At 38.6% G+C, this 13,203-nt stretch overlaps 1 protein-coding gene and 1 long non-coding RNA gene across 5 annotated transcripts in view; one reads left to right on the forward strand and one right to left on the reverse strand.

Annotated features, from left to right (window-relative positions):
- The window catches only part of LOC125172029 (uncharacterized), a 201,739-nt gene that overhangs the window by 148,893 nt on the left and 39,643 nt on the right, over positions 1 to 13,203 (forward strand). For both annotated transcript variants that reach the window (XR_007154554.1, XR_007154555.1), the window contains one exon: positions 177 to 461. This is a non-coding gene — a long non-coding RNA (uncharacterized LOC125172029). The remainder of the gene's footprint in view (positions 1 to 176; positions 462 to 13,203) is intronic.
- PLPPR4 (phospholipid phosphatase related 4) overlaps positions 1 to 13,203 on the reverse strand; it is a 47,333-nt gene that overhangs the window by 3,710 nt on the left and 30,420 nt on the right. The window contains exons 3-6 of one of the 3 annotated variants that reach the window (XM_047869433.1): positions 12,234 to 12,363; positions 9,987 to 10,182; positions 2,770 to 2,827; positions 1,838 to 2,011 (exon numbers count right to left, since the gene is read on the reverse strand). In XM_047869433.1, coding sequence (XP_047725389.1) covers positions 1,838 to 2,011; positions 2,770 to 2,827; positions 9,987 to 10,182; positions 12,234 to 12,363 — 558 coding nt within the window. Of the gene's footprint in view, positions 1 to 1,837; positions 2,012 to 2,769; positions 2,828 to 9,986; positions 10,183 to 10,877; positions 12,155 to 12,233; positions 12,364 to 13,203 lie in introns of those variants that run through there. The other 2 variants (XM_047869434.1, XM_047869435.1) reach the window with 2 other exon arrangements.

Raw genomic sequence — 13,203 nt, forward strand, 5'->3', positions numbered from 1 at the left:
AATGTTGTATTAATAATTGTAATAATTGTTGTAAGTTTAGGAAAATCATCCACTAGACTGCAAATAACCTCTGATCGTATTGTTCAACATTCAGTGCCTAGCATTGTGCTTAATAAATATAGTTGTTTCATCCTTGTTATAACATGAAGTAAGTAGTTATTATTCTCATTTCATAGGTGAAGAAACAAGCTTCTTAGAGACTATGTAACTTGGCCAAATGTCAAGGATATTTGAGATTCAAGCCCAAATTCTTCAGACTATGGAGCCCATGCTAATTCCAGGACACCATGAAATCACACACGTGTGAAGGCAATTCTTGAACTACGGGGATGCAGTTCTCAGTCTTCTTATTCTGTAACACACATCACCAATCAACATTCGCATGAGAAACCCAAGCTTATGCCCAATTCTTGGAATACTATCTTTACCTGGATCATATTCTCTGCCACGGAAGAAAGCATGTGAGTAAGCATGAGATTTGAAGTAACAATCCTGACCATGCTAGTTTATAAAAATGGAAATTAATCACTGCTTGCCTCAGCACTTTTACTATTTTTTTGTAATCATTTTCTTGTAACACCTTCCACAGTGCACCAAGATCACGTGATTGAACTGCTGCTATAGATGATTTTCATTTCTCTACCAGCCTCTCTCAGTTTCCTTGGTTATTGCCTCTTCCTCTCTGTGCTGCTTGTATGTTGGTGTCTCTTGGCTTTTATTCTTATTACCTAACAATTTTATATACCCCTATAACTATAATGGTGCTTCCTCCAGTAATATCCATGACTTCCAAGTCTATCTCTCCACTATCAATTGCTCTTTTGAGCTCCAGACCCAACTCTTCAACTGCCTGTCGATCCTTAAATTGAGCTGCTTCGACCAACCTGCTCCCTCCATTGTTTACCTGGTCTGCTAGACCAGAAGTCACCATCTGCCCAGTCTTCCAAGCTGGAAACTGGCCATTATCTCTCATACTTCCTGTTCCCTCACCTTCCATTTATACTTGCTTTTTCATGCGTCCATCTTTTTGCCTGTGTAGTTTCTTCTGCTTGAAAGTCCTTCCTCCTTTTCTTACCCTAAGAAAAAAATTTCTTATTTCTTAAAAACCACATCATGTCTCTGAAGGCTTCCCTAACTTCCTTCTTCAGTCTGCTATTCCAAAGCATCTTGTTCACACCCTATTATATCATTTAACATATAGTAACCATCTGTATTTTTATTAGTCTTTACACTGAAGACTTCTTAAGACTATATATTCTCACTGTTCTGATGCTCAGTATAGTACCTAGCACAGATCACATACTGAATAAATGTAAAATGAATGAGTGAAAGAATTAATGCATGAAATGGATAATCTCAGTTTCCTGATGCTGAGAATATTTCCTTTGAAAGAAGATCAGGCTTGAAAATAGAATACTGCTAAAAAAATTCAGTATTAGTTGGTGCCTATATATCCAGATGCTACATTTGTGTTGTTGGGCAAATTATATAAACTTCTACTAAACCTTCACTGTCATGAACCTTACTTTCACTAATATTTACTTTCCTCATCTATAAAATTATACTAGCAAAAGTAATCCTTGATTCTTTTCGGGGTGTGTGTGGATGAGGATAAAATGCAATAATCCTAAAAGTGGAGTTTCTAGTCCATGGGAAAAGTTAAAAAAATTATTTTGCTGAAAGTAGGATGTGTGTTTTGGCTTAGAATGGAGAGGCACCCAAACATTTTCTCATGAATATAAACTATATTGCAAGTAAATTATTACAGTACAAAATGTTCAGTGCAAGTTTTCCATTTAAACTGTGGTTAATCAAGTAAGAATAATAAATTATTTACCAAGTACAGAGCAATTCCTCCTCCTATTAAAAAGCCACAATAGACATCAACTGGGTGGTTCTTATACTGAGTTATCCGTGTTAGCCCACAGATGATCCCACAGATGATAAACGTGAAGACCAAGAGAGGTTTCAGAAGCTTAGAGGAATCCGTTAATGTGGAATTGAAGTACATCTTAAAAATGAAAGAGATATGTTAAGTATGTTAGGTCATTTTACTATTAAATTGTAATCAAATAAAAACTTAAACTCAAAGCCTAACTGGTACACTCAACATCAATTTTACTGTTCCATTTGCCCTGTAATGGTTATGTTCTATACCTGAAAAAAAGGAAATACATGGCAAACTCATCTAGTAAAAAACAGACTTACATGAAACTTTGAAAAATAAATTGAAGCCGTAAAATTAGCCAGATAACTGTTTAGTTTCCACGTTACTTGTCACATAATTTCAGTCTACTTTTCTCACATAAGACCTGATGGATTATTGTATTAATCAGATATGATGATGATTCATTGCATATCATTTATCAAATTTACACTGACTTTGAACTGTTACATAAATGCTGAAAGTAAAGCGTGTGTGTGTGTGTGTGTGTGTGTGTGTGTGTTGTGCTTAACACAATTCTTTCAGTTTCAGATTTATAACATTCATGTAGCTCACGGTACCCTGCCATGAGGTACAATATTACATTGAAGGAATACTGGGATGAATAAATATTATGACTGTGTAGAAAAGTTCTTTTACTGTAATATTGTTTCCAGTATCACCCAGTTTCTGCTCTCGATGCAATTGTGTTGCAGGACTGCTGTACTAAAGTTTACTGTTCTTTTATTACATGGCTATATAATCTAATTAGTCACTTGGACACCGCACTCATTTCTCTAATTTTCTCTAGGACACAGATTGATGAAAAAGAGCCAGTGACTTACCGAAACGTACACAGCAGCAAAGGCAGCGAGGGTCGCATGTTGAGAAGGGAATGATTTTCTGCGAAAGGAAGACAGTCAAATTATGTCTTCTGTCTCAGATCCACTGCTAACAATCATCTTGAGAACACTGGGTGGTTAAAACATTCAACTTAAAAGCCTCAAGGCAATAAGTGATAACTTTAATTTCTGTTTAGTTTTCTGGAGAAAGATCTGAATGATAAACACTGCTAATCACCATTAGAATGAAAGAATAGTAGTAATACACTTTTCAATATCAAGTGCCAGCTTTGGAGATGATCACTTTGTTACACCACTGGAATGATGGTCGAGAGTTGAAATGGATTGGAAAACATTGTATTTGTTCTTTGGTATTAGAATTATGTCAGTTTATTTTTTTTTTTTTTTTTTTTTTTTTTCTGAAATTTATTGACAAATTGGTTTCCATACAACACCCAGTGCTCATCCCAAAAGGTGCCCTCCTCAGTACCCATCACCCACCCTCTCCTCCCTCCCACCGCCCATCAACCCTCAGTTTGTTCTCAGTTTTTAACAGTCTCTTATGCTTTGGCTCTCTCCCATTCTAACCTCTTTTTTTTTTTTTTTTTCCTTCCCCTCCCCCATGGGTTCCTGTTAAGTTTCTCAGGATCCACATAAGAGTGAGACCATATGGTATCTGTCTTTCTCTGTATGGCTTATTTCACTTAGCATCACACTCTCCAGTTCCATCCACGTTGCTACAAAAGGCCATATTTCATTTTTTCTCATTGCCATGTAATATTCCATTGTGTATATAAACCACAATTTCTTTATCCATTCATCAGTTGATGGACATTTAGGCTCTTTCCATAATTTGGCTATTGTTGAGAGTGCTGCTATGAACATTGGGGTACAAGTGGCCCTATGCATCAGTGCTCCTGTATCCCTTGGATAAATTCCTAGCAGTGCTATTGCTGGGTCATAGGGTAGGTCTATTTTTAATTTTCTGAGGAACCTCCACACTGCTTTCCAGAGCGGCTGCACCAATTTGCATTCCCACCAACAGTGCAAGAGGGTTCCCGTTTCTCCACATCCTCTCCAGCATCTATAGTCTCCTGATTTGTTCATTTTGGCCACTCTGACTGGCGTGAGGTGATACCTGAGTGTGGTTTTGATTTGTATTTCCCTGATAAGGAGCGACGCTGAACATCTTTTCATGTGTCTGTTGGCCATCCGGATGTCTTCTTTAGAGAAGTGTCTATTCATGTTTTCTGCCCATTTCTTCACTGGGTTATTTGTTTTTCGGGTGTGGAGTTTGGTGAGCTCTTTATAGATTTTGGATACTAGCCCTTTGTCCGATATGTCATTTGCAAATATCTTTTCCCATTCCGTTGGTTGCCTTTTAGTTTTGTTGGTTGTTTCCTTTGCTGTGCAGAAGCTTTTTATCTTCATAAGGTCCCAGTAATTCACTTTTGCTTTTAATTCCCTTGCCTTTGGGGATGTGTCGAGTAAGAGATTGCTACGGCTGAGGTCAGAGAGGTCTTTTCCTGCTTTCTCCTCTAAGGTTTTGATGGTTTCCTGTCTCACATTTAGGTCCTTTATCCATTTTGAGTTTATTTTTGTGAATGGTGTGAGAAAGTGGTCTAGTTTCAACCTTCTGCATGTTGCCGTCCAGTTCTCCCAGCACCATTTGTTAAAGAGGCTGTCTTTTTTCCATTGGATGTTCTTTCCTGCTTTGTCAAAGATGAGTTGGCCATACGTTTGTGGGTCTAGTTCTGGGGTTTCTATTCTATTCCATTGGTCTATGTGTCTGTTTTGGTGCCAATACCATGCTGTCTTGATGATGACAGCTTTGTAGTAGAGGCTAAAGTCTGGGATTGTGATGCCTCCTGCTTTGGTCTTCTTCTTCAAAATTCCTTTGGCTATTCGGGGCCTTTTGTGGTTCCATATGAATTTTAGGATTGCTTGTTCTAGTTTCGAGAAGAATGCTGGTGCAATTTTGATTGGGATTGCATTGAATGTGTAGATAGCTTTGGGTAGTATTGACATTTTGACAATATTTATTTTTCCAATCCATGAGCAGGGAATGTCTTTCCATTTCTTTAAATCTTCTTCAATTTCCTTCAGAAGCTTTCTATAGTTTTCAGCATACAGATCCTTTACATCTTTGGTTAGATTTATTCCTAGGTATTTTATGCTTCTTGGTGCAATTGTGAATGGGATCAGTTTCTTTATTTGTCTTTCTGTTGCTTCATTGTTAGTGTATAAGAATGCAACTGATTTCTGTACATTGATTTTGTAGCCTGCAACTTTGCTGAATTCCTGTATCAGTTCTAGCAGACTTTTGGTGGAGTCTATCGGATTTTCCATGTATAATATCATGTCATCTGCAAAAAGCGAAAGCTTGACTTCATCTTTGCCAATTTTGATGCCTTTGATTTCCTTTTGTTGTCTGATTGCTGATGCTAGAACTTCCAGCACTATGTTAAACAGCAGCGGTGAGAGTGGGCATCCTTGTCGTGTTCCTGATCTCAGGGAAAAAGCTTTCAGTTTTTCCCCGTTGAGGATGATGTTAGCTGTGGGCTTTTCATAAATGGCTTTTATGATCTTTAAGTATGTTCCTTCTATCCCGACTTTCTCAAGGGTTTTTATTAAGAAAGGGTGCTGGATTTTGTCGAAGGCCTTTTCTGCATCGATTGACAGGATCATATGGTTCTTCTCTCTTTTTTTGTTAATGTGATGTATCACGTTGATTGATTTGCGAATGTTGAACCAGCCCTGCATCCCAGGAATGAATCCCACTTGATCATGGTGAATAATTCTTTTTATATGCCGTTGAATTCGATTTGCTAGTATCTTATTGAGAATTTTTGCATCCATATTCATCAGGGATATTGGCCTGTAGTTCTCTTTTTTTACTGGGTCTCTGTCTGGTTTAGGAATCAAAGTAATACTGGCTTCATAGAATGAGTCTGGAAGTTTTCCTTCCCTTTCTATTTCTTGGAATAGCTTGAGAAGGATAGGTATTATCTCTGCTTTAAACGTCTGGTAGAACTCCCCTGGGAAGCCATCTGGTCCTGGACTCTTATTTGTTGGGAGATTTTTGATAACCGATTCAATTTCTTCGCTGGTTATGGGTCTGTTCAAGCTTTCTATTTCCTCCTGATTGAGTTTTGGAAGCGTGTGGGTGTTCAGGAATTCGTCCATTTCTTCCAGGTTGTCCAATTTGTTGGCATATAAGTTTTCATAGTATTCCCTGATAATTGTTTGTATCTCTGAGGGATTGGTTGTAATAATTCCATTTTCATTCATGATTTTATCTATTTGGGTCATCTCCCTTTTCTTTTTGAGAAGCCTGGCTAGAGGTTTGTCAATTTTGTTTATTTTTTCAAAAAACCATCTCTTGGTTTCGTTGATCTGCTCTACAGTTTTTTTAGTTTCTATATTGTTTATTTCTGCTCTGATCTTTATTATTTCTCTTCTTCTGCTGGGCTTAGGCTGCCTTTGCTGTTCTGCTTCTAGTTCCTTTAGGTGTGCTGTTAGATTTTGTATTTGGGATTTTTCTTGTTTCTTGAGATAGGCCTGGATTGCAATGTATTTTCCTCTCAGGACTGCCTTTGCTGCGTCCCAAAGCGTTTGGATTGTTGTATTTTCATTTTCGTTTGTTTCCATATATTTTTTAATTTCTTCTCTAATTGCCTGGTTGACCCACTCATTCGTTAGTAGGGTGTTCTTTAACCTCCATGCTTTTGGAGGTTTTCCAGACTTTTTCCTGTGGTTGATTTCAAGCTTCATGGCATTGTGGTCTGAAAGTAAGCATGGTATAATTTCAATTCTTGTAAACTTATGAAGGGCTGTTTTGTGACCCAGTATATGATCTATCTTGGAGAATGTTCCATGTGCACTCGAGAAGAAAGTATATTCTGTTGCTTTGGGATGCAGAGTTCTAAATATATCTGTCAAGTCCATCTCATCCAATGTCTCATTCAGGGCCCTTGTTTCTTTATTGACCGTGTGTCTAGTTGATCTATCCATTTCTGTAAGTGGTGTATTAAAGTCCCCTGCAATTACCACATTCTTATCAATAAGGTTGCTTATGTTTATGAGTAATTGTTTTATATATTTGGGGGCTCCGGTATTCGGTGCATAGACATTGATAATTGTTAGCTCTTCCTGATGGATAGACCCTGTAACTATTATATACTGTCCTTCTTCATCTCTTGTTACAGCCTTTAATTTAAAGTCTAGTTTGTCTGATATAAGTATGGCTACTCCAGCTTTCTTTTGGCTTCCAGTCGCATGATAAATAGTTCTCCATCCCCTCACTCTCAATCTAAAGGTGTCCTCAGGTCTAAAATGAGTCTCTTGTAGACAGCAAATAGATGGGTCTTGTTTTTTTATCCATTCTGATACCCTATGTCTTTTGGTTGGCGCATTTAATCCATTTACATTCAGTGTTATTATAGAAAGATACGGGTTTAGAGTCATTGTGATGTCTGTATGTTTTATGCTTATAGTGATGTCTCTGGGACTTTGTCTCACAGGGTCCCCCTTAGGATCTCTTGTAGGGCTGGTTTAGTGGTGACAAATTCCTTCAGTTTTTGTTTGTTTGGGAAGACCTTTATCTCTCCTTCTATTCTAAATGACAGACTTGCTGGATAAAGGATTCTTGGCTGCATATTTTTTCTGTCTAGCACCCTGAAAATCTCTTGCCAATTCTTTCTGGCCTGCCAAGTTTCAAAAGAGAGATCAGTCACGAGTCTTATAGGTCTCCCTTTATATGTGAGGGCACGTTTACCCCTTGCTGCTTTCAGAATTTTCTCTTTATCCTTGTATTTTGCCAGTTTCACTATGATATGTCGTGCAGAAGATCGATTCAAGTTACGTCTGAAGGGAGTTCTCTGTGCCTCTTGGATTTCAATGCCTTTTTCCTTCCCCAGTTCAGGGAAGTTCTCAGCTATGATTTCTTCAAGTACCCCTTCAGCACCTTTCCCTCTCTCTTCCTCCTCTGGGATACCAATTATGCGTATATTATTTCTTTTTAGTGTATCACTTAATTCTCTAATTTTCCCCTCATACTCCTGGATTTTTTTATCTCTCTTTTTCTCAGCTTCCTCTTTTTCCATAACTTTATCTTCTAGTTCACCTATTCTCTCCTCTGCCTCTTCAAGCCGAGCTGTGGTGGTTTCCATTTTGTTATGCATTTCGTTTAAAGCGTTTTTCAGCTCCTCGTGACTGTTCCTTAGTCCCTTGATCTCTGTAGCAAGAGATTCTCTGCTGTCCTGTATACTGTTTTCAAGCCCAGCGATTAATTTTATGACTATTATTCTAAATTCACTTTCTGTTATATTATTTAAATCCTTTTTGATCAGCTCATTAGCTGTTGTTATTTCCTGGAGATTCTTCTGAGGGGAGTTCTTCCGCTTGGTCATTTTGGATAGTCCCTGGTGTGGTGAGGACCTGCAGGGCACTTCCCCTGTGCTGTGGTGTATACCTGGAGTTGGTGGGCGGGGCCGCAGTCAGACCTGATGTCTGCCCCCAGTCCACCGCTGGGGCCACAGTCAGACTGGTGTGTGCCTTCTCTTCCCCTCTCCTAGGGGCGGGATTCACTGTGGGGTGGTGTGGCTCGTCTGGGCTACTTGCACCCTGCCAGGCTTGTGATGCTGGGGATCTGGCGTATTAGCTGGGGTGGGTAGGCAAGGTGCTCGGGGGCAGGAGGGGCAGGCTTAGATCGCTTCTCCTTAGGTGATCCACTTCAGGAGGGGCCCCTCTTCCGTGGGCCTCTCGTCTGCGTTTGGCTCCGGCGACTCTGTTCTGCTAATCCTCTGGCGGTTTTCTGGGTTATTTAGGCAGGTGTAGATGGAATCTAAGTGATCAGCAGGACGTGCGGTGAGCCCAGCGTCCTCCTAAGCCGCCATCTTGCCGCAACTCTCGAATTATGTCAGTTTAAAGTAAAGGTCCATAAAACATAGGACTTTAAAGCTTTTAAACTTTTTCTATGCTCCTAAATATATGGTTTAATTTACATAAAACTTTAAAAGGCAAAATTATTTTCTCACAGCAGTGAATCTAAGTGTATTTTTTATACTCTAGAAAACACAAGAAGTCCAATCTTAACAAAACGTTTCCCTGCATTTTCCACTTTAAAATAATTATCATCTCAAGAATTGCTGAGAATCTAGTTAAATTTAAGAAGCAAGGTGAGAGAGGAGGAACACAGGATATGAGAGACACTGAAAAGGACAGGTGAAGAAAAAAATAGAGATTTATTTTAATGGATAAAAAAAATTAAAGATAAAATTCAGTTATATTAAAATCCTCCTAATTATTTGGTACCCAATAAAAAGGATTACCATTTAATACAGACAAGATATGTAAAAAAGGATTGAGAAAGAATAGAAGAAGACACAGGTCTTAAAAGCAGCTTCAAAATTACTGAATGGGCCATGAGAACTTGAATGTATATAATTACATAATATCAGGCTGTGTTCTTCAAGAGTACTTACTAGCTTATTTTTGACTCTTAAATTGATCTTAGGAACTCACTAAATGACATGAAATTCTTAGAGCAAAATTGTTCATTGCCCTTTGTCCTTCTGCAATTTATTTCTTTTGAACTTCCAAAACATTATCTCTTGCCAAAAAGCTTAATTTTTACTTTATTCACTGAAAAAAAAAAAAAACCTTAATGCATTGGTATTTTCTTGAGGTTTCCTGTCTTTTATTTTCTAAAATGCAAGGTTAGGAGCTATAGTGATCTTTTGGGTTTATTCAAAGAAGATGTATGTATAAAACTCTACCAAACAGAAAATTCACATAGTTTTTAAAAACTAAAACATATAAGGGAGATGTAAATATAGATATTTAGTCTACCACATAAGTCAATACAGGACACGTATTAACTGTAAATCATGACTATAATATCCTCAAATAAACCAACTGTGATAACCTAAAACCATAATGAGTAAAGGGTAGATCACAAAATGTGAGTAGAATTTGGTGATATGAATATTAGTGGCAGCAATGTGAGGCTGAAATCTGGAGACAGACGGAGGATTTGGAAAGAACCACCAATGGGTTTTCTATGGTATAACCACTAAAGAAATCACAGAATTGAAAAAAGTAAATAAATAAAACCAAAGTCATTATGACTGAAAAATGTGGGCCTAAAATGATACCCCACACTATTAATGAACAATGAAAACACTGACATGGAAAGTTTTTAAGTCTCAATTTCTAACCTGCCACTGTTGATCACTGTGAGGTCAGATCCTGAGCAAATGTCTTCCACAATGTAGGAATTTTCTTTGCAAGACACATTCAGGGAGGTGTAGTTTGGCTTGCACACGGTTAGAAAGTATGGCGCCTGATAGCCTGTGGAGAGCTGTATGATATCTGTAATGAGAGCTGTAGAGCACAGTCCAAACACATGAACGCCTACAAGCAGAGGGAAAGAAATTGTTACCAAGTTAGCGCCTAATGCTGATATTGTGCCATCATCAGCCATGTTTATCACACATTAGTGTGGCAACCTTCAAATCTGTTGTGATTATTTTCTCTGAGTTAATTTGGAGAAAACAGTATAGAAAATTCCTAAACCTTTAAACCAGATACTTGCTGCTAAAATAAGGGCAATTAAGATCTCCAAGTTAGTCATTTGAGGTATTTTTGTCATTTGGGTTAAGCAGGACCTATTCTCAATATCATTGCCATTGGTGTCTTGTAAGACCCCCAGGACATATTAAGGTGGCCAACTGTGTGATTTGAGAAGGATTAAATACAGGGGATGAAGCAGAATTCAAAATGATTTAAAATTGCTTCACATGTTTGAGCTTTCAGGGCTCGCTCTCTCCAGTAGTTCCTAAACCCTACAGAACTGGTTCCAACTCCCTACAAGCTGTAGTCATATCAGGAATGCTAATTAAAACAGAGAAGAGGGCAGGTGGGTCCTGTCATATCTTGGGTCCGGGGCTATGGGAGCCTTCCTGCGTGTTTGGAATTCAGAAATGATGTTCTTGTATCTCCCCACCCAAATCCTATCTTTCTTTTGTGTCCTGTGGCCAGTCTCAAACCATAAACTCACAAATTCTGATGCAGGTCCCTTGCCTGGGAGTCTAGCTCTGCTCACTCACCTGCTTCCTCTACATGGTCTTGACACCCTGGATTCACTCTGAATTGACATCCTGGATTCTTATTCGTGATTTTCTCATAGAAATCATTGCAAGAGGCAGCTGGGCAATTCATCAGTAGACTCCTCCAGACCACGGTCACTGGCCTGCACGTTACCTTGTTTTCCACTTTCCTTTTCTGCTTATCCCCATCTAGCAACTACTCTCCCACTTCCTTCTCCACCCTCTCGACTGGGGTTCATGACACAACCTTAATTTCTACATTCTAATTCCCAGAAGTATGCAAGGTCTTAGAGAGGAGTTCGCTTCAGTGGAGAAGCCCATCCATGTCTGCCTTAGGAGAATAAGAATCTCCTGACCCATGGAGGATGAGGTTGCTGACTCTGGGCACTGTTCTCTAGGGAAGGATGGGCCATCCTCAAAGGCATGAGGCTTTTCACAGAGGTCATATGCCCCCTTGTCCACAGAATTTTGTTACATTACAAAAATTTATTTTTCTCAGATCAGCTATGTGTCCTTAAGATTTCTGTACTTGCCTCAGTTTGTGACCCTGCTAAAGGGCCTTTTTTTGTCTTACCATCTCCAAGTGCCTTGCTTAGTGGAGCAAGTCTAGGGCATGACTTAGACTGGACTTTTCTTCTAGTGGGGAAGAAGGTTGTACTTCATTATCTTCTAGCTATTAAATGAAATGACCTATTCCTTTGAGCTGAGAGTTACAGGTAAATTTTTTACTGACCTATTGGAGAACAAAAAGGCCTGTGACTCAAACATTAGGATAGTCTCATGCTAATCAGAAGAGATGAAGGTTTAGATACTGGTTAGATTCAGATGTTGATTTTCTATAGGCCTTATAAAAAATAAGAGGCAAAGTTAGAGGATATAACCAAGGATAAATAGCCATGATTCAGCTCTCTCTATGGTGACATTTCCATGTGCAGTAACTTCTGGATGAAAACACTCCAGGAGAATTGAAATGGAATCACTGATGTGGCTAAACTAATTTCTGAAGAGTTATCTATTCATAATGGCCTGCTGACATTTATTCTCCACTTTAAAAAACGAACACAGATCCAGAAAAACCATTTTAAGGTAAATATATGCTTCAGCCACAGCTAAGACAAAAATATACTGAAATGTATGGCATGTTAGCTCTCAGAACAAGCACTATAACTGTAAATAACCTATTACAGATACAAAGCCCAAATCTTAGTGTTTTAACAGTTTTTTCGTATAATGTAAAACTCATCATGGACCCAAAATTATACATCTAAATTATAGCTTTAAAGACTTAATATCTGTAATTAAATATAACATTTCTATTTGAAAAAAATTCCTTTCTTTGTGGTTCCCCACACTCACCAACAAATCTGACGGCTCTTCTAAGGAAGGAGTTGAAGTTGCAGCCTCCGGCATTAATGTTGGGCTCCAGTCCAACCCCATTTCTTCTTTTGGACAGGCAACAGTAGAGAATTCCTTCCCCTACCATAATCTGTAAAGACAGGGCAGTGTTCGGAATGGACTCAGTGGGTACAAATGAATTCTACCTTATCTCTTAACACATCATCAGTTTAACAAGGTAAAGATGTAGTTTTCTTAAAAGCTTTAGAGATGTGAGCAGGTTCTCTTGAGTAGTTGAGGGAGCAGTGAGAAGAAGCAATCAGGGCACTGTAAAGAGCTCTGGTTGGATCTTCTGGGTGCCTATGTACCAGTCAAGGCTGTGGTAGCATCCTGGCACTTTCATGCAGTTGGAGCACTCAGTCTTTGGCCTTTTTGCTCAATGACACCCAGGGACGATACCTAATTGATTAATTGCATGATGACTGATCCTGCCCTAACCCTTTGAGTCTTGGCATTTCATTGCTAAAAGCACAAAAACAAGATGACTGGTCGGGATGACGAGGAACAAAATAAGTACCAAAGTTAGGATTAGGAAATTTTACTGGCATATTATTTCAATAAACCAATTTGGGATTGAGTAGAAGGTTCAATCCCTGGAAAGTATGCACAGGGTTAGAAAGGTGCTATCTAAAGCCGAGCAGCGTAATAAAAATGTCTGTGATGATGGAAATATTTTCCATCCTGTCCAGTAGGGTAGCCACTACCCACATGTGGCTACTGGGCCTTGAAATTTAGCTACCACAGCTGAGGAACCAAATTTTTAGTTTCATTACCCTGTATTTAATTCAGTATTTAAAATTTAAATCAATTTAGATTTAACATAAAATAGCCAGATGTGGCTGGTAGCTACTTTATTGGAGAATGCAGATTACAAGAGAATTTAGGTGAGGAGGGTGTTATTCCCTAGGTATAAGATTGCAAAATGTGTTTA

This window comes from Prionailurus viverrinus, chromosome C1 (assembly GCF_022837055.1).
Source record: "Prionailurus viverrinus isolate Anna chromosome C1, UM_Priviv_1.0, whole genome shotgun sequence".
In the NCBI taxonomy this organism is placed as follows: Eukaryota; Metazoa; Chordata; class Mammalia; order Carnivora; family Felidae; genus Prionailurus; species Prionailurus viverrinus.